Source organism: Ranitomeya imitator, chromosome 4 (genome assembly GCF_032444005.1).
Source record: "Ranitomeya imitator isolate aRanImi1 chromosome 4, aRanImi1.pri, whole genome shotgun sequence".
Taxonomy (NCBI): domain Eukaryota; kingdom Metazoa; phylum Chordata; class Amphibia; order Anura; family Dendrobatidae; genus Ranitomeya; species Ranitomeya imitator.
The window spans coordinates 261,558,891-261,581,188 of NC_091285.1; the positions used below are offsets into that span (position 1 = coordinate 261,558,891).

A 22,298-nucleotide genomic window follows, 5' to 3' on the forward strand; every position below is an offset into this window, starting at 1 on the left:
TGACGTTTTTATTGGTAACGTTTTTGGGCACGTGACATTTTTCTGATCGCTTTTTATTCCGATTTTTGTGAGGCATAATGACCAAAAACCAGCTATTCATGAATTTCTTTTGGAAGGGGGGGGGGGGGAGGGGACGTTTATACCATTCCGCGTTTGGTAAAATGGAAAAAGCAGTTTTATTCTTCGGGTGAGTACATTTACAGCAATACCTCATTTAAATTTTTTTTTTTTATGTTTTGGCGCTTTTTATACGATAACCATTTTATAGAAAAAATTATTATTTTTGCATCACTTTATTCTGAGGACCATAACTTTTTTATTTTTTCACTGATGATGCTGTATGGCGGCTCGTTTTTTGCGGGACAAGATGACGTTTTCAGTGGTACCATGGTTATTTATATCCGTCTTTTTGATTGCGTCTTATTCCACTTTTTGTTCGGTGGTATGATAAAGCGTTTTTTTGCCTTTTTTTTACGGTGTTCACTGAAGGGGTTAACTAGTGGGACAGTTTTATAGGCCGGGTCGTTACGGACGCGGCGATACTTAATGTGTACTTTTATTGTTTTTATTTAGGTAAAGAAATGTATTTATGGGAACAATATATATATTGTTTTCTTTATCTAGGAATTTTTTTTTTTTTTTTTTTTTTTACACCTCTAAAATTTTTTTTTTTTTTTTTACTTTGTCCCAGGGGGGACATCACTGTATAGTGACAGATCGCTGATCTGACACTTTGCAGAGCACTGTGTCAGATCAGCGATCTGGCGTGCCCTGCTGCTGGGTTACCTGCTCTGGACCCGGAAGTACTCCCTGCAGGACCCGGAAGTGGCCATTTTGGATCCGGGGCCTGCAGGGAGGAGACGCTCGGTACAAGGGGAGCACATCGCCTTGTACCGATCGTCTCAGGGAAGCCCGCACAGAGCCCCCTCCCTGCGCGATGCTTCCCTATGCCCCCGGAACACTGCGATCAAGTTTGATCGCGGTGTGCCGGGGGTTAATGTGCTGGGAGCGGTCCGTGACCGCTCCTGGCACATAGTGCCGGTTGTCAGCTGCGATAGCTGACACCCGGCCGAACGCGTATGACGTACTATCCCGTCCCTGGGAATTAAGTCCCAGATCACCTTGACGGGATGGTACGTCATATGGGATTAAGGGGTTAAATGTTAAGAGGCACCTACACAAATATGGCCTTCATGGAAGAAACCCTCCCCTGCATCCTCACCATAAAATTTAGCATCTGAAGTATGCAAAAGACCATTGAAAACAGTCCTGTGCATCAATTTGGGTAAAATATAACTCTCTGGCTACAATGATCAAAAAGTATGGCTGTAGAAAAAAGGTAACAGAATTTCAGGAAAAGAGCATCTCGACAACCATTAAGCATAGGAGTGGGTCAATCATGCTTTGTGGTTGTGTTGCAGCCTATGGCACGGGGAACATTTCACGGGTAGAGGGAAAAATGAATTCAATGAACTTTCAACAAATCCTTGATGCGCAAACATGATCTGTGAAAAAGCTGAAGTTGAAAAGAGGATGTAATCTACAAATGGATAATGATTAGTGATGAGCGAGTGCACTCGTTGCTCGGGTTTTCCCCCAGCACGCTCTGGTGACTGAGTATTTATGACTGCTCGGAGATTTAGTTTTCATCACCTCAGCTGAATGATTGACAGCTATTAGCCTGCTTGATTACCTGTGGGGATTCCCTAGCAACCAGGCAACCCCCACATGTACTCAGCCTGGCTAATAGCTGTAAATCATTCAGCTGAGGTGATGAAAACTAAATCTCCGAGCAGTCATAAATACTCGTTCACCAGAGCGTGCTGGGGGAAAACCCGAGCCACGAGTACACTCGCTCATCACGAACAATGATCCTGAACACGTGTCATAATCCAAAATAGGCTATCTGAAATGGTGCAAGCTGAAGGTTTTACAATGGCCCTGGCAGTCCCCTGATCTGAACATTATTGAAAATCTGTGGCTTGATCTCAAAATAGCAGTTCATGCATGACGACCCAGGAATCTAACAGAACTGGACGAGTTTTCCGAGGAAGAATGGATGAAAATCCCTTAGGCTGGCCTCACACTAGCGAGTTTTACGGACGTAAGAGAGGTGCAGAAAATACGGATTGCACACGGTACAATGCATCTCTATGGCCAAGCTTCTACCTGCCGTATTTTACGGATCCGTATTATACGGGTTTCTACGGCCGTAGAAAATCGCAGCATGCTGCGTTTGTCACCGTATTGCGCAAAAAAAATCGCCAATGAAAGTCTATGGGGGCGAGAAATATACGGATTACACAAGGACCAACAGTGTGACTTGCGTGAAATACGCCAGACATCGCCAGGTGCAAGGAATTGAGACAAGCCCTCAATCATGAATCTCAGACATGCTAATTAGCTCAAAAAGCCACACAGACATCCCGGAAGTCTGGTGCTCGCCTCCACAGAGTTCCAAGCAGCATAGCATCCATCATTAACGTGGATATGCTCCTCATCCTGGTCCAAGAAAGGCCAGAAATATGGGACCAGCGGGATCCCAACTACTCCAACCGGGCCAGGAAAGAGGCAGCTTGGACGGCCATCTGTGGGCTCCTATTCCCCAATTATGCCCAACGGCCACGTGCGGAGCAGACAAGTCTATGTAAGTACACTCATGTATTCACAAGATTGAACTTTACAAGATGCTTTCCCTACATGATTACTTGAGCAATCATTTTTATCTTTATATGTCATTTATGGCCATTTTTGGCATTTTCTAAAGCTGAGTAACATGCCAAAGTGTTTCTGGACATAGTTAATCTTGATCTTGCCCTGCTAAATATTTTCTTGGCCTCATACCCCGTCCAGAGGGTTGTTGTCCCTTGTCTTATTTTGACATAATTTCGCACATTAGGCTCATTATTGCACAAGGCATTTTCCTTTCCTATCCTATCCTACCTAATGTATGTTTGCAAGAACAGGGTTCTCTCCCCTCTCTACCAGTCTGTTACTGTCAAGTTATTAACTGTGGGCGATATATAGACCTCTGCATGTAACCCCTTTATCATCTGCATCACCATGGAAATTATGGTGCTATAACAAATTTTTACACAAAAATACAAAATATGACTGACAACTGGAATAAGCTATGTTCAGAATGATATTGAACAATATTTCTGACCATGTAATTGCAGTGGACGATGTTATGACACGATGGCGCAGCATCCAGGACCAATACCGGCGGGAAAGACAGCAGCGGGCTAGAAGTGGGTCAGCAGCCCCACTGAAGAAGAGGAAGTACATATATTATGACCGTCTTTCCTTTTTGGATGTCAGTATGGATCTTAGGCAGTAAGTAAAAACCACTCAACACATTTATAATGAAAATAAATCTTAGTCTGTTTTGTGGTTTAGGGTTATTACATTACGAATTACATGTAATGATGTGTCAATATAGTGCAAACAATAATGTAAACAAGCATAAATTCCAAAAGGGTCCTGGAGGAGAGAGGACCCTGGCCGCCAAGCATCCCAAGCTTCAACAAGGGATGGGTGAGAATGTAGTATGCAAGTTTAGAGATGCTCAGGCAGTGTTTTGTGGGATGGGTTGTTACTGCATGTTATCTGATTGTTTGAAGAGGTGGGTCTTCATGGTTTTGGTCTAGCTTGAAATGGTATGCCACATTATGATGTGTTGTGATAGTGTTTGGTATATTTGTGGGGATCCACAAGACAAATCTTGTATATTCTTGTGTGAATATGAGATAAGAGGGGAGTAGAGAAGGAGATGTTGTGCTGATCTGAGGTTGTGTTTTTTTTCTGGTACTATTGCTCACAGATGTGTAATTAAACAATGGCAACAAAATAATTACCTTTTATTGTTTTATTAACAGAACACAGTCTAACCTCACAGAGAGGGAAACCGGATCTGAATCTGAGGCTCTCATAGATCCTGTAAGTGTGGAGGAAGAGGTTGCAGGACCATCTTTGGCTTCATCAGCATCCATCCTTGAGGACCCATCAGCATCATCATCACTGCAGGCAGCAGCAAGTGAGGAAGATGCAGCACCACCACCCTCAGCAGCACATGATGCGGAAAGGCTTGATGAACATGGCCAGAGCAGCAGCCCTACAGGCCCACTGGTGTCCTCCCCACAGGCAGCTGGGGCTTTACGTAGAGGCCGCCGAAGGAGAGAGCTGCAAGCCACAAGGAGTGATGTGGACGCTGGGGTCCTCAATTATTTGGCCAGGGCAGCCACGGATGATGGAGAGGAGGCCTTTGCCCGCAGCCTTGCCCGTTACCTTAGACCCCTTCCCCGTGAGGTGAGGCTACGTGTGAGAGGGTGTATGCAAATCCTGATTGATTTAAGCACCCCTCCAAATAACCCCTATGAGGTTTTTGAATATCTGGAGCGAAGGCAGCTTGGCCAAACCAACCTCTTGCGCCTTCAATTCCCTCAACAGGAGCACAATCAATCAGGATTTGCAGCACCTACTCCACGTATGCCTCCACCTCAACCCCTCCCACCCCCAAATCTACAAAGGCCATCAGACTACCAAATGGCAGGCTACAACCCCCAGTCCCAATATGGCCACTTTTCCAGACCCAGTGATGTTGGCTGGTCCCAACCTGGGTTTGGACAACATGGCCATTTTGGGTTGGGGTATGATGCAAGGCAATCTGTACGTCAGCATGATGCACAGAGACAATTGGCTTATGGTCACCACACAACTGGCCAATATGGACAAGGCCAGTATTCTGGCCCACAAGCCACTGCATCCTCACAGGATGAACTCCCATCGGCCCAACAAAGGCCCCCTGACCAGGACCCAGAGCTGTCAACATCTCCCCCACCAACTTACAGGGATCTGTAATTGTTTTGTGTTTTTGCTGTTTTTTTTTTTTATTTTGGTAGCTAGCTACCATGTTAATTTTGTGTTTGGCCACCATTTCCACTTTGTCGTGGATCCTTGTTAGAAAGCAACCCCCAAAAAATGGTTATACAAACCATATGCCTAAAATATGGTTTAAAGATAAAAAAAAAGGGTTGCTATGTTAGTAAAAAGTTATCACCAAAGCCAATTGATGTTTGTGGATTAATCATTTTTGCATCACACACATATTCTGAAAACAAAAACATATGGTCAGTAAGGAAACAAAACACACACAGTACTGTTTCAGTGGATGAAAATAGTATATTTCTCAAACATAGCTTTAAAATAATGAAATCACAACTGAGAAACAGCATAATCTTGCCAGGGAGTAGAACCCTGAGGAGAAACAAAAAAATTGGTCAATACATCCCTAACTTTTATGCCAGAAAGGGGATGGCGCGGAGGAGGGCCATGTGGTGTTGGCCTAATTACACTGCGCAACATGTGTTCATCATTACCATCTGAGAAGCAATCATGTATGCGGGTATAGTTGTGCAAAATTACTGATGCTTTGATTACTTCATTTACTGTAGCCTCACTGAGCTGTATGGCAGTCCGTAGGACACGCCATTTGGCCACCAGAATACCAAAGGCGCACTCCACCAGTCTGCGCGCCCTAGAAAGGCGCAAATTAAATATCCTCCGACGGTGGTCCAGGTTGCGCCGGGGATAAGGCCTCATGACGTGTCTGGTGAGTTGGAAGGCCTCATCTCCAACCAAAAAAAAGGCAGTGCTTCTGCAGTGGAGCCTGGGAGTTGTTGTGTTGGTGGGAGGTCTAACTGGTTGTCACTTAGCCGCCGACCCATTATAGACGAATTGAAGACCCTAGAGTCTCCAGTTCGGCCTTTGGCCCCAATGTCTACAATTATAAACCTGTAGTTACTGTCAACTACAGCTAACAGAACTACAGAGAAAAACTGCTTATAGTTGTAGAATTGGGAGCCAGAGTTCGGCGGCTTACGTACCCTAATATGTTTCCCATCCACCGCTCCAATGCAGTTTGGGAAGTCACAATTGACCTGGAACCCACGGGCTATTTTGAGCCAATCAGCCTGTTTTGGCTCAGGCATCACAAGGTCCTTGAGTCTATCCCATATTTGGTGACAGGTTAACCGCACAATGCCAGAAATGGTGGAGCGGCCAATCAAAAATTCAAGGTGGAGACCCGCACAGGACAATCCAGTGGACAGGAATCTGTAAGTGAAAAAAAAAAAAAAAAGGTATGTTTCAAGAGTGAACACAAAACATGGATAAGCACAATCATATTTGCATTTGTCTGATACTAGATTAACGCTGGAAAGGGAAAAATGTCCTTAAGGGGCTTAACTATAACAGTTACGTCACTTTGTCACATCTGCTTGGGACATAATGTACACATATTCCGGCAAAAAACAGATTAAAACAAAAAAAAACAAAAAGAAAAAAGATCATCAACATACAGTATGTGAGGATTTAGAATACATAACGTAACGTGAGGAGAAGACGCTCCTCAGCGGAGATGGCTTTGCGCATCCTTGTGTCCTGAAATGTTATTCCTGGGCGTAATATCTCCAACAATCTGTCAAATGTTTGGATTGTCATGCGACAGTAGAGATAAAACTTTTCAGGATGTTCCCGCAGAGCTGTATATAGCCGATGAAAATGGCCTTTAGTGAGGCGTTTAGTCAGAAGAGGATGCACCCACATTCTTCTGCTCCTCCTTCGCGGATCCACAATCACAGGGTATGGGTGCCCAAACCGACGAGACAATAGCCAGTTAAACAAAACCCGCTGTGTTGGGGTGAACTGCAGGTGGTCAGACATGGTACAAATGTTACCAGAACACTACAACAGTTGAAAAACCACAAAATGGCCATATGGGAGTGAGCCACCTGTTGTAGAGGCCTTAAATAGGGTTGATGAGGGTAATTTAAATCAATTTCACCCTCCAAAACCGTTAAATGTCCATTTTGTCAGGTTGCGTGAAAAATACGCATTACGGTGGGCATACGGATTACATACGCAACATTACATGCGCAAAATACGCGACCACACCTTGCCTACGGAGTTCTTACGGATCACCGTATTTCTAATTTTGAGGCACATTACGGCCGTAAAATACGGACCGTATTTTTCAACGCTGAGTGTGAGGCCGGCCTTAAACAAGAACTAAAAGACTCCTGGGTAGCTACAAAACGTGTTTACACGCTGTAAGGCCGGGATCATACATACGCAAGATGCGGCAGAGTCTCGCAGGTGAAAACTCAGCTCTGGCGCTGGCACTCCGGAACGGAGCGTGCAGCCGCACAGCTATACATGGAGCTGCACGGTCCCCTCCGGAGTGCCGGTGCCAGAGCTGGGTTTTCACCTGCGAGACCTGGCCGGATCTCGCGTATGTGTGATCCCGGCCTAATACTTGCAAAAGGGGGTGATAATAGGTAGTAACCATGCAGGGTGTCCAAACATTTGCATCAGCCCATTTTCCTTTTTGTAATTTTTTAAATTTAAAAGATGACAATATAAATATATTTTCTGCCCAAAATACAAAGGATATGCGTCATCTTTAACTTTATTCCTTTAACTTGCTTACTTTACTGTTTGCAAAAACAGTAATTTTGACCAAGGGTGCCCAAACTTTTACATACCACTGTAGTTTTGGATCGGAGTAATTCGCTTCTGTCGTACGCCTCTTTAGCCATCACTCATGGGGTCCCAATGTGAGAAGAAAGTTAAATATAAAACACAAAATGTACATTTTTTCTTCTTTAGGTGCACTATATATGAAGGCGGCTACCCCCAATGAGGTTATAGTGACGCCGCTCTGCTGCTGGCTTATTACTATTCATCTATACCAACAACAGACAGGACAGGGTACTGGGGGGAAGTATTCAGGGGAGATATTCAGGGACAGCACTGCCCTGAGTGAAAATAGCTTACATTATGGGACTAAATAGATAGGAATTTAAGAGAAAAATTATTTTCCGTCAGCCCTCTCTTTTAAAGTATAGCTCAGGTGCAGTGAGCCTTCAAGTGTCCCAGCCGGTTTCAGAAAACTATACCATAGTTACGTGTCATAACTTGGCATGCGCAGCCACATCTCCCGACAGTGGATGAGAGACAGGGCCGCGTTTGTTCTACTTCTGTCAGACAACTGTGACATAGTCTGTGGATATGCAATGAATGTCTGAGCTGTAAATACTGCTTTAAAGGAGAGACAGCCTTGCAATTTAGTATTTGGTAGTATGAGTTCTCAGTCTTATGTCTGTGATACTAAACTTCCTTTCAAAAATTCTAGTCCTTATATTTTATTGGGTCCAACAGAATTTCTTAGGATCTTTTGAAACTTGATCTATTTCCACGTTGTGTCTTCAAGTATGGATGGCATGGTCTGCCCACTTGTCTCTGACCTTAACTTGAGACTCATATATGCCTACAAGGTTGAGTTCAGGTTGGGAGACCAGTGGTTGGTCCGTAGTCTACTCTGCTTTGCTACATCATAGAACAGCAGACTGAGTGAAATAGACAGGAGGTGTGTGAAAGTGGTGCGAGGTGGTACTGGGTGCGCGAGATACAGGCGTTCGAGGAGGTGCAGGGTGCGTGAGATATGAAAGTACGAGGGGGTGCAGGGTGTATGAGCCTGTCTCTAATCTTCCCTTCATCTCTAAACTCCTGAAACGCTTGTTCTGATCCGCTATCTCTCAGATCACTCTATTCTTGACCCTTTACAGTCTGGTTTCCGCTCTTTACATTTTACTGAAACTGCCCTCATTAAAGTCTCTAACGATATATTAACAGTTGAATCCAATGGTCACTGCTCACTGCTGATTCTCCTGGATCTCTCTGCTGCATTTGACACTGTGGATCACCAGCTCCTCCTCACTATGCTCCGCTCTGTCGGCCTCTAGGACACCGTTCTATCCTGGTTCTCCTCCCACCTCACTGACCGCACCTTCATTGTATCTTTTTCCGGCTCTTGCTCCTCTCCTTGACCCCTTACTATCGATGATCGTCAGGGCTCAGCCCGAGGCCCCCCTCCTCTTCTCTCTATACACAGCTCTCATTGGACAATCAATAGATTTGGGTTCCAGTATAATCCGATGACAACACCCAATTAAACACTTCTTCCCTTGACATCATCCCCCACCAATCTCTCCAAACCTGAACTACTCGTGTTTCCTCCCTCTACTAACCTAACTACCTGACAATGACATTACCTTGGAGGGTTCAATCATAACTCCCATGCAGCATGCCCCCTACGTTGGGGTTCTATTTGACACTCAACTTTATTTCTTACATACAATCGCTCACTCATGTCAACTGCATCTTAAAAACATCTCAAGAATCTGACATTTTCTCACCCTTGAAACTGTGAAAACACTGTTGCTCTTAAAGGGACACTGTCACCTGAATTTGGAGGGAACAATCTTTTGCCATGGAGGCGGGGTTTTGGGGTTTTTGGTTCACCCTTTCCTTACCCGCTGGCTGCATGCTGGCTGCAATATTGGATTGAAGTTCATTCTCTGTCCTCCGTAGTACATGCCTGCACAAGGCAATCTTGCCTTGCGCAGGCGTGTACTATGGAGGACCGAGAATGAACTTCAATCCAATATTGCAGCCAGCATGCAGCCAGCGGGTAAGGAAAGGGTGAATTAAACACCCCAAAACCCCGCCTCCATGGCTAAAGATTGTTCCCTCCAAATTCAGGTGACAGTGTCCCTTTAATAATTCTTGTCTGGACTGCTGCAACTCTCTCCTGATCGGTCTCCCGCTAAATAAACTTTCTTATTTTCAAACCATCCTGAATGGGGCAGCCAAGGTTGTGTTTCTGTCCAGCCACTTCACCGATACTTGCACCTTGTGCCAGTCCTTACACTAGAATACAAACATCTCTCACCCACAAAGGCCTCCATAGTTCTGCACCACCCTATATCTCCTCTCTCATCTGTCTATCATCCTACACGTGTACTCCATTCTGAAACTGACTTAAAGCTAGCATCCTCCATAATCCAAACATCGCACCTCTGTTTCCAAGACTTCTCCCGTGCTGCTCCAGTTGTCTGGAATGCACTACCCCACAATATCCTACTGATACCTAGCACCTACCTTTTTAAAACACATCTCTATAAACAAGCCTATCACCTCAACTCACTAACCTAACTCTCCCCTGTTCCCTCCTGTTCATGTCTCCACATCTTCCATGCACAGGATAACTGCACTTGACAATTACACATAAACCTACGGGATGAGGATTGGATAATGCAGCTTCAAATGAAAAGAAATCCCTATTCATTATAATTGCTGGGCCTGAAATAACCTGCACTTTTCACCTATTGTGTTCCCCTATTACCTTGTAGATTGCAAGCTTGTGAGCAGGGACCCCACTCCTAGTGATCCTGTTTAAACTGTGTTACCTTGTATTGAATTTACTGTATCTATATGTCATTGCTTAATTGTAAAGTGCTGCGAAATATGTTAGTGCTATATAAATAAAATTATTATAGAGTGGTGAGGAGTGCATGCAAGGGGAAGCAGGGTGCGTGAGGGAGGGATGTGGGGGGTGCAGAGTGCGTGAGGGAGGGATGTGGGGGGTGCAGAGTGCGTGAGAGAGGGATGTGAGGGGTGCAGGGTGCTTGATTGAGATGGAGAGGGTGCAGACTGAGGTGTGTGGGGGTACAGGTTGTGAGAAAGGGTGCAGGGTATGTTGGTGTGGGGTGTATAAGTTAGTGACCTAGAGGGCTGAAGACTGAGGTGTGTGACTAGAAAAATTACCACGTGGAAAATTGCTCACATGGACAAAATAAGTTATCACCTCTCTTCCCACCCCCATCCTCGAACTGTAATATGTTATACAGCTCCGGAGCCTGTGTACAGTGTGATCTTGGCTATACCAATATAACCGGTCAGGGGACAATGTTATATCGCTCCGTGTACAGCGGCCCTGGCTGTACAGGTATGTGCCCAATTTTCTGTGTGTGAATACAGCCTTAGCCCTCTTGATTAAACTTATTTTGTCCATGTGCACAATTTTCCTGTGGGCATTCATGGCTGCAGGCTTTCTTCTGAGTGAATTTTTCATGGAAATGTGTGGGGGTACAGACTGCGATATGGGGCTCACTGAAGCCTCCAGAGAGTATTGTTGGAGCCATAATCCAGAAGTTGAAAGAACATCATTTCACCATAAACCGTCCATGACCCGATGCTCCCTACAAGATTTCAGATATCCAGTAGCCTCAGTTCCCTTGGAAAACAACCCAGGACCTGGACAGTTTGACTCCCCACCCCGCCATTCCAAGTTCTTCTCCGGCAAAGTTTTCATCAGACGTGCCCGCACTGCTTATGCTTGGTACGTCAGCCAGGACAGTAAAGTAATGAATCCTTGGAGTGCACACACCATGAGAGTCTTCACGATGCTAGTGAAAAGGGAGTAGGACTCCAGTACACATGCAAGGACTTATTCACTGCACTCAATTCACTTCAAGCAAAAGTGGTCTTTTATCCTTTGTCGCAATCAAGAAGCAACATCTTCCTTTTGAATACATTACCTATACCTATGTAAATAAATGAAAATCATCACTTTTGCTTCAACCCAAGTGAGTGCGCAGTGAATTATTCCTTGGATGCCATGGCAGAGGAGCAGCATGTCTAAGGCCAGTCTCACACGTCCAGATAATTCCGGTACTGGAAAAATCGGTACCGGAATTATCCGTGTCCGTGTGGTTACGTTGAACATCAGTGTGGCACACGTACGGCAGCCGTGTGCCAACTGAGGACCACACGGACCGTGCAGGAGACAGCGCTAGAGTTAAGCGCTGTCCCCTGCATGCGGTGCTGAAGCCGGTATTCATCCCTTCTTCCCAGCAGCGTTTGCTGGAAAGAAGGAATGAATAATCTTTTTTTTTCATTTTTGTTTTTAAAATAAAGTTGCCGGTAATCTGCCCCCTCCCACCCCCTGTGCGCCCCCCCTTATGGCATTAAAATACTTACCCAGCTCCCTCGGCGCTTACATCCTCTCAGCGTCACTGCTTGTCCTGTGTGAGCAGTCACGTGGTGCCGCTTATTACAGTAATGAATATGCGGCTCCACCCCTATGGGAGGTGGAGCCGCATATTCATCACTGTAATGCACGGCACCACGTGACCGCTCATACAGGACAAGCAGCGACGCTGAGAGGATGTAAGCGCCGAGGGAGCTGGGTAAGTATTTTAATGCCAGCAGGGGGGGCGCACAGGGGGTGGGAGGGGGCAGATTACAGGCAACTTTATTTTAAAAACAAAAATTAAAAAAAATTATTAATTCCTTCTTTCCAGCAAACGCTGCTGGGAAGGGATGAATGGGGCTTCAGCACCACACGCGGGGGGGACAGCGCTTACAGTAGCGCTGTCTCCTGCACGGCACACGGACTGCACAGACAACATCCGTGTGCGGTACGTGTTTTACACGGACCCATTGACTTTAATGGGTCCGTGTGATCCGTGCGCTCTCACGAACACTGACATGTCTCCGTGTTTTCCAAACGGACACACGGTCCGTGAAAACACGCTGACAAGTGCAGAGACACATTGATTTTAATGTGTCTACGTGAGTCAGTGTCTCCGGTACATGAGGAAACTCACCTCACGTACCGGAGCCACTGACGTGTGAAACCGGCCTAAACCATTACTAATAACGGCCTAAAGAAGCCTTCGTTCAGCTGTGTTGTGGTCTGTGATGCAGGTCTACAATTTTGTCCCTGGTGCCCTTAGACAGCGGTTTGGTCTTGGCCATGGTGGAGAGGTTGGAGTGTGTGTGCGGACAGGTGTCTTTTATAGAGGTAACAAGTTCAAACAGGTGTAATTAATACAGGTAATGAGTGCAGAGTAGGAGCGCTTCTTAAAGATAAACTAACAGGTCTGTGAGAGCTAGAATTCTTGCTGGTTGGAAGGTGATCAAATACTTATTTTATGCAATAAAATGCAATTTATTTAAAAATCATACACTGTGATTTTATGGTTTTTATTTTTAGATTTTGTCTCATAGTTGAAGTGTACCTACGATAAAAATTACAGACCTCTCCATTCTTTGTAGGTGGGAAAACTTGCAAAATCGGTAGTGTACTACTTATTTCTCCTTCGCCTCATTGGGGGACACAGGACTGTGGGTGTATGCTTCTGCCGCCAGGAGGCTGACACTAAGTAAACGTGAAAAAAAAGTTAGCTACTCCTCCGTGGCATACACCCTGACACTGGCTACCGGAGAATCCAGTTTATGCTTAGTGTCTCAAGGAGGCACAACTCTGGGTACTGACCTTTTGGACTCTGTTTTCAACATCTATGGATTGAGGGGGCGACGGACCCTTTTGAGGGTCCGATCTCCCCAAAACCATCAACGGGCAAGCACATGTGATCCCTCCACGTTTCCTTTCCCGCTAGGTGGGATTCTTCACCGGACTTGGCCCTGACTACCCTAAGGTATTTAGACCCTGGGCTGTACAGGTGCCCTTAGATGTCCATGTGTCCCCCCCGATTCCTACACCTCTGCTCTGGTGATAGATGGGGTGATGGACGGTCCCTCTCCTTATCCTGGCAGATAATGGAGATAGGGTTCCTGCACCATCATTTGCTTCCCCCCTCGCTGGATGTACACTGGGGCAGGGGGGCTCCGACAGGGCGCACTATGTATCTTTTTTATGCGTTTTTACCTGGCGCTGCAGGCGTCTTGGGTCGGTTAGCAGGGGCTCTGCAGTGTTGCGGTACTTTCTGAGTCAGTAGCCTGCGCCACGGCTGTGGTTGTGCTGTCGGAGCTGCGGTATTGCGGTGCCGCCGGCACCGTTTTCCATTTTCGGCGGCCGGCTCTGTGGCGCTATGGTGCGGCAGTTCCCAGGCTCTGCCTGGTCTCCAGCAGGCGTGGGGACAACTTCCGGGTAGCTCATGGCCCGGACTTCCGCCCAGCAAACCGCGCTGTTAGGCTCCGACCCCTCTGGTGTGTCCACTTCCGGTTCTGCCTTTCCTCTCTCTGGGGGGAAAAAAATTGAGGCCCCGGCTTCAGGCCTACTACAGGCCGCAGCGCAGCATGGCGGTTCCGCCCCCAGAAGTCGGCTGGTGATAAAGGCAGCATCATTTGGCTCTGCAGCGTGTGGTCGGATCCATCGCTGTAATCATGGGGACACAGGACTGGGGTAAGTGCTTCTCTCTCCAGCTGGCAGAAGCATTATTTTTGTCCCAGTCTCAGGCCCTGGGTATAGCTTTACGGATCACTATGTCTAGAAGAGTTAAATCTCACACGGTCCTATATACCGGTTGTGTAGCTTGTCGTGCCCCATTCCCGCATGGCCAGAGTAATCGCTTCTGCGAGGCCTGTGACTCTGAACGCGCCCAGGAGCCCCCCCCCTGCCAGCTCCCCTGCAATCCCTCCAACTCGTGCCCCTCAAACAGAGGCTGGGGCAGTTCCGCCGGAATGGGTTACGTCCTTGTCACAATCCATGGCGTCCCTAACTGAAGCAATCAAATCCTTTCAGACCCCGGCAGTCAGGGCCAGCAGTCCATCTGTCTCGGAGAGGGCTTCGGGGTCTCAGGAGCCTTCGGCCTGCAGGGGCCGCGCTCGCACTAGACAGACGCGTGGAAAGCGGATTCGCACAGCGTCGCCCAGGCACTCAGGTGCTTCTTCATCCTGGAGCTCTGTATCTCGTTCTCCTTCCCCAGCAGAGAGCGGGGAAGTTCAGACAAACTATGAGCCATGAGTCAGAAGGGTCCCTTCATTTTGAGAATCCTGGATTTCAGGAGTCGGTAGATAGCCTGATTGACAGCCTCAATCAGTCCCTGGGGATAGAGGACAAGCTCGCCTCATCCTCAGATCATAAGGTCTCATTTAAGCGGGCCAAACGGGCCCATAAGGTGTTTTCCTCTCACCCTGAATTTGAGGACCTGATTCGGCATAACCGGGAGCACGCGGACAAGCGTTTTTCGGGGCAAAGAGCTCTGAAGGCTAGGTATCCCTTTGCTACTGAACTTTGTAGTAAATGGGCAGAGAATCCTGCTGTGGATCCTCCGGTGTCCCGTTTAGCCCCTAACACGTTGCTATCTCTCCCTAATGGATCGGCAATTAAGGATCCTACGGATCGTGTTATAGATAGCTTGGCTCGCTCTGTTTTCGAGGCTTCAAGTTCGGCACTTTTCCCTTCTTTCGTGGCAACTTGGGTTGCCAAGGCTATGATGTCTTGGTCAGAGTCTTTAACAAAGGCTCTTCAAGAAGGTGATTTGTCAGCAGAATTGACGGAAATGTCATCTCAGATAGCACTGGCTGGTAGTTATTTGATTAATGCATCCTTAGATGCTGCAGATTGTGCCTCTTCGGCTGCGGCTAATGCTATTAGAAGGGCTCTCTGGTTAAGAACATGGCGTGCTGACTACCTCTTAAAAATCACTTACAACTCTACCGTATCAGGGAGGTCGCTTGTTCGGAGAAAAGCTGAATCAGCTGATTTCGGACTCCACAGGAGGGAAGAGAAAGTTTCTCCCTCAGCAGAGGATTAGACAGCCTTTTCGCCGCCAATTTCAAGCCCGTTTCAGACCCTTTCGCAATGCTAGATGGGCCCCAGCATCGGGTTCTGCTGCGCAGTCGACCCAATTAGGACGGAGACGTTCGGATCTCTTATACGGCCAACCAGGGGGGAAGAATGCGTTCCCAGTCAACTAGATCCAGAGGATCTAGGACTCAAAGGTTTTTGGCCAAGTGACTGGAGGCCTCCTCAGAGTACCTCCAACAGAGTAGGCGGACGTCTACTTTTGTTTCACCAGGTCTGGCGTCAAGTGATCGACGACCGGTGGGTGGGAGAGCTCGTATCTTCAGGTTACAAGATAGAGCCTCCTCCCCGATTCTTCCTATCCCATCTTCCCAGGTCCGAGTCCCTCCGACAAGACCTGTACAATTCCATAGAGTCCCTTAGTCTCAGCAGTCATTTCTCCTGTTCCAAGGGAGGAAAGGTTTCAGGGCTTTTATTCCAATCTTTTTGTAGTACCCAAGAAGGACAGAACGGTAAGGCCTATCCTAGATCTAAAACAGGTTTGTCAGTGTTCGTCACTTTTGGATGGAATCATTCCAGTCAGTCATCGCCTCGCTGGAAAAGGGAGAGTTCTTGGCCTCAATAGACATTCAGGATGCCTACCTACATATTCCCATTTTTCCTCAAAGATTCCTCCGGTTTGCCTTAAACAATCTACACTTCCAGGTCACGGCCTTACCCTTGGGGGTGGCCTCCGCTCCCAGAGTGTTCACAAAAGTCATGGCAGTTGTGTCCATTCTGCACTCCCGGGGCATAGTTGTCTTGCCATACCTAGACGAACTGCTAATCAAAGGGCCAACTTTTCAATCTTGCAGGGAAAATGTCTGCTTCACTCTAGACACCCTTTCTCGTCTAGGCTGGCTAATAAATTTAAGGAAGTCATCCCTTCAACCATCTCGGAGGATCTCATTTCTAGGCATGATCTTCGACACCTCTCAAGCCCTATCAATCCTTCCCCAGGACAAGGTCATAGCCCTTCGGCGGGAAGTGAGGAATCTTCAGCAACCGTACTCTCATATGATCCGGTCCTGCATGAGGGTGTTAGGAAAGATGGTTGCAACTATAGAGGCAGTTCCATTTGCACAGCTTCATCTTCGACCTCTCCAACAGGCAATCCTAACAGTGTGGAACAGAAACCCACTCTCCCTCAACCGCAGATTTCGGTTGTCTCTCCAGGTCAGGCAGGCCCTCTCTTGGTGGCTAAACGGCTCATCCCTACTCAGGGGGAAGCCCTTTCCCCCAACCAATTGGCTAGTGGTTACAACAGATGCCAGTCTCCTGGGTTGGGGAGCAGTGTTCTATCACCACACAGCTCAGGGGCGCTGGTCTCATCGGGAATCAGTCCTCCCCATCAATCTTTTAGAGATTCGAGCGGTTCAGCTAGCCTTGCAACATTTCCACCATCTTCTGGCGGGTCACCCTGTCCGAATTCAATCGGACAACACCACAGTGGTGGCCTACATAAATCACCAGGGGGGCACCCGCAGCAAGGCAGCCATGCAGGAAGTAACAGATACTGTTTTGGGCAGAGAGAAATCACTCAGTAATTTCAGCAGTCCACATTCCGGGCGAAGAAAACTGGGCGGCAGATTTCCTAAGCCGTCAGGGTCTAGCTTCTGGGGAATGGTCTCTCCATCCCGAGGTATTTCTGCAAATATGCCATCGTTGGGGGACTCCAGACATGGATCTAATGGCGTCCAAGGGCAATGCCAAGGTACCTAGATTTGTCTCTCGGTACAGAGATCCACAGGCAATCGCCGTGGATGCACTAGTACTGTCTTGGAACCAATTTCATCTCCCTTATCTGTTCCCTCCTCTGGCGCTGCTCGTGAGGGTAATCAAGAAAATCAAGTCAGAGAGAGTACCTGCTATTCTGATCGCCCCGGATTGGCCACGACGGACCTGGTATGCAGACCTAGTACGGCTTCTCGCCAGGGTTCTATGGCGGCTCCCTGATCGGCCAGATCTTCTATCTCAAGGGCCGATCTACCACCAGAACTCAGGGGTCCTACGTTTGACGGCCTGGCCATTTAATCTTGGGTTTTAACTCAGGCAGGGTTCTCCCAAGAGGTAGCAAATACCATAATCATTGCACGTAAAACTGTTTTGGCCAGAATCTACCATCACACTTGGAAAGTTTTTCTTTCTTGGTGTAGAGAGCGTGGGCTGCCTCCTCTGCGTTTTTCCGTCCCAAACATTCTAGCCTTTCTTCAAGCAGGCCTTGCTCCAAGTACTCTAAAAAGGCAGATTTCGGCCTTATTGGTCCTTTTTCAGCGCAGGATTGCTACTAACCATCAGGTCAAGACTTTTTTTTTCCAGGGAGTCGCTCATAAGGTCCCTCCTTAGAAGACTCCTTTGGAAGCTTGGGACCTTAATTTGGTCTTAAAGGGACTCTGTCACCTGAATTTGGAGGGATCTTCAGCCATAGGGGCGGGGTTTTCGGGTGTTTGATTCACCCTTTCCTCACCCACTGGCTGCATGCTGGCTGCAATATTGGATTGAAGTTCATTCTCTGTCCTCTGTAGTACATGCCTGCACAAGGCAGTGGGGGCTTCCTGGGCCATTCGGCACCAGGTCTCAGCAGAACAGGTTTGCAAGGCTGCGACCTGGTCTAGTTTGCATACTTTTGTCAAACATTATAATGTCCACTCCCAGATCTCTGCAGATGCAAGTCTGGGTAGAAGGATTCTTCAAGCGGCGGTGGTGCACTTCTAGAAAATCGTTATCTGGATAATTATTACTGGTGAGTTAATTTCCCTCCCAGGGACTGCTTTAGGACATCCCACAGTCCTGTGTCCCCCAATGAGGCGAAGGAGAAATAGGGATTTTTGTGTTACTCATCGTAAAATCCTTTTCTCCGAGACGCTCATTGGGGGACACAGCTCCCTCCGTGGTAGCCTGATGGCTGCTTTGGCTATATCTGATTTTATTAGTCAGTAGGATCTTTTCTAGACATAAGTTTTCTGTATTTATGCTGTTATATTATTCCTTGTGTTTTGTTCTCCTACTGCTTTTGCACCAAACTGGATTCTCCAGTAGCCAGTGTCAGGGTGTATGCGACGGAGGAGGAGCTAACTTTTTTTCACGTTTACTTAGTGTCAGCCTCCTGGCGGCAGAAGCATACACCCACAGTCCTGTGTCCCCCAATGAGTGTCTCGGAGAAAAGGATTTTACGGTAACACAAAAATCCCTATTTTCCCCGCTGAACCGGATCTGGACTATATGAAATTTGTGGGAAAACAGGAGAGCTTCATCTAGCACCCATTTTTGGCCTAGCTGCCCTGGCTTAGTCACACATCCATGGGTTGCAGTCCAAGTACAGATGGTAATACACGGACAGGATGCGGGGGCTCCTGACCCAAAGCCAACAGCCTGATCTATGCTTGAGGTTTCGAGTTCAGATTATGAGATCCATGCCCAGTCCGTGCATCACATAGCACGACACACAGCTCAACGAAGGCAGCCTTAGGGCATTATTAGTAACTAGATGGTGGGCCGATTTTAATGCATCGGGTATTCTAGAATATGCATGTCCACGTAGTATATTGCCCAGCCACGTAGTATATTGATGATTTTTTTTTATTATTTTTAACATTAGATCTTTTTGAATATCCGTGACAGGACAGACAGAAGTGACCCTTAGACAATTATACAGTAGATGCTTTTGATCACTTGCTTCATCTGAAAACCCCAGACCTCATTTCAAGGCCTGATTATGAAATCCTAGATCTCCACTCACCACTTGATGGCATGGATTGCGTGAGCAAAATATTGTCTATGTAGCAATTTTCCTTTCTTTAAAAAAAGCGTTAAATCTTAATGAACATCTGGAAAACCTGTCAGTTTATTGATTTTCTGCAAAATATGTTAGAGGAAGATCATACTACAAATACTCTACAAGTCCACATATAAGCCATGGGGCTTTTTCGTATCACAAGCTTATTGACCATTCTCCCACTAGTGTTAACATGTCCCTCTCTGCGAGATACATTACCCCTGGAATCACACTCAGACGCCTCTCACCCAGCCAAATCAGATCTCACACTTTGCACTGACGAGGGGCAGTACCCAGAAACAGTGTCTGCATGTTGAGATTCTGGTTTGGCTTTTATCCTAAGTCACGTGACATAGCTTATTTAAGGGTCGACATTGACTTTTAGGATTGCTACTTACAATAGGTGGCACTAGAGTTCTAAGCCTCTTCCTCTCTGAAGAGACAATTTGCATATTTTCCAGAGGAGCATTGTGGCTTTAATTCTCCTAATCTCAGCATGCTTAACATGTCACTCTCCACAAGGAGAAAGGATACTTCTTGGATCCCGGTCACACGCCTATCACTCAGCCAAACCAGATCTCCGCTTTGCACTGACGAGGGGCAGTACCCCAAAACACAGTGTCTGCAAATTGAGATTATGGTTTGGCTTTTATCCTAAGTCATGTGACAAGGCTCGTTAAAGGGTCAACATTGACTGTTAGAACTTCTGCAAGGAAAAATGGTAAATTGCAGTGAATCAACCTATCACTACAAATCTTCCCAGTAATGCTGAAAATGCTTTTCTGACCTGCAGACCTGAAGAGACCGAATGATTTACATAGGACTACATACACAGATCTCCAAAATATTATTTGGAAAATTCCTGTTGAGTTCCTTCTAAAACTGTGTACAAGCGTACCTAAAAGAATTGATGCTTTGATGCTGTTTTGAAGGTAAAGAGTTGTCACACTAAATACGGATCTGATTTAGTTTTCCTTTAGTTCATTCACTTTACATTTTTTTCATAATGAAAATAAACTTAAAACTTTACAGTATTCTTAGTTTGCTTTTTTTCCGCACACCTGCCTAAAACCTTTGCACAGTACAGTATATAGACTTCTCACAAAATGTTAGGGATATTTCGCTTTCAGGTGAAATATATGGAAAACATGAAGCCAACAGTGGTGGGTATACTGTTAGTCAATTATTAGGTGTCTTGGTTTCATGATGTCAAAGTGTGAACAGCATGATGAAGAGGACCGTTTAATACCAATTCCAAATCGAACCCCAAAATGTATTGGGCGATTCACGGATCAAACACATGTTACAAATTTTGCCATTAATCTCCTTGTTAGAGAAAAGCAAGTTGTGCAAAAAGTACTGAAACATTGAACAGTTGAATATATGCATCCAAAAGTTTAGAGAAGGTCACATGAAGTTCACCAGAAAAGGTTAAGAGTGAATTTTAGGTTCATGCTGACATTTTGCCCGAAAGCCTTGTGAGTAGTATATTTAGTTTCGGTACGACTTTAGATTGTATCCTAAATGCTCTATAATCCACGTGTGAAGAGGCTTCAACTTTTAATCTCTTTCAAAGCAGATCATTTCTCTAGTGAAGATCAAAGTGAGTGGTTCTTGTGTTATCAACTAAAGGATGTACCTGGTATAGCATATATTTATACACAGAACACAGCTCCATTGCTGCGGGTGCTTACACATTCATCAAGCTTGTATCAGAAAGTGCACGTGTTAAAAGCACCACCCAGTTCCAAGAAACATATATATCATTAGCCTCAGTGCTTACCCATTGTAAGTCCAAAAGGTGCAGTGGTCCGCCCTATGACCCCTGACGCGCGTTTCGCGGTTGATGGCTTTCTCAAAGGGGAGGTAAACTACTCCTGGAACTACCCGTCTTTTTATAGCCATGTAACCCACTGATTGGGAGGTGGCGCATGCGCCTGCGTCCCCCACACACACAAAGCCGCCTCCCATCGACGTCATTGCACAGTGCACATGCGGGTGAAAATACACCCGGTGACGTCAGAGGCATGCGCACTGTGCATTCCTGTCGCCCGAGGTACGCTGTGCGGGATGGATCGCAGTGCGCACGCGCACTATCAGCGGCCATTACATAGACAGAGGAAAGAAATCCCGGAATATAGGGGTGTTGGTAAGTGAAAATGAACACAATGTCAGTGGTCCCCCTCTAAATGTGCAGAGGAAGGAGATCGCTGACCCGATATTCACAAAAAATGGTGAAAAAAAAGGAAACAGAGACAGTCATAAAGTGACCATACATAAGTAGAATTTAAATAGCCAAAGAAAGCCGCTTTAGAGCGCTGAGAACACAGTGTCATATAAAAAATACTTCAATTGAACGAGCATATATTAGAGAGGTGGTCCAAAAAAGGACTATAAAGTGCAGATTTAAATACATTAAAATCACTGCTAATATGCCGCATACTCAATATCCAAACACAGTAATAGAGTGAAAACTAATAAAGTGACATAGTGCATCTTTGCTAAGAAAAAAGAGGGGACTCTCTACCAATATTGGTAGTGACTATTTCAATAAAGCTCTATGAAGATAGAAATTTCTTTTTGGGCGGCCGCCGATAATTTCTCCTTGTCCTCCCAATTCGGGTTCCTCAAAGGACGGGAATAGTCTTCTATGTCCCATACATATTCACTACAAAACGAAAAATACACTAAAAGGACAAACAGGACAAAAAGTTAAAATACAGCAACATGGGAACAGTTAGTGGGATTATCCCGAAATAAAAGGTATATATATATCTTAAACCCCTATAGACTGTGGAAGGAACAGGACATCTGAAGGTCCCAGCTTTCATACTATACAAAATAGTCACAAAAAGGGTGCGAAAGTCAATTTTTCATTTAACCCCTTTGGGGATAGGGTATCCAGGATTGTAATCCACCTGCACTCACGCTGAGCGAGAACCTGTTTAAGATTCCCACCTCTCACCCCACCGTGAATGCAGTCAATACCCCTGATTTTCAAACCACGGGGATCGGATCCATGGAATTCCCTGAAGTGTTTAGGTAAAGTTTTAAGAGTAGATATATCTAACTCATCCTTGGCAGCCT

General features: G+C 46.2%; 1 protein-coding gene across 1 annotated transcript; it reads left to right on the plus strand.

The window, feature by feature from the left end:
- The first annotated feature begins 3,126 nt into the window (after nt 1-3,126).
- LOC138674066 (uncharacterized) lies at nt 3,127-4,969 on the plus strand. The gene is made up of 2 exons (XM_069762016.1): nt 3,127-3,336; nt 3,879-4,969. Exons 1-2 carry the CDS (start codon nt 3,134-3,136, stop codon nt 4,858-4,860), a joined length of 1,185 nt encoding a protein of 394 aa, XP_069618117.1. The 5' UTR covers nt 3,127-3,133; the 3' UTR covers nt 4,861-4,969.
- The last annotated feature ends 17,329 nt before the right edge of the window (nt 4,970-22,298 follow it).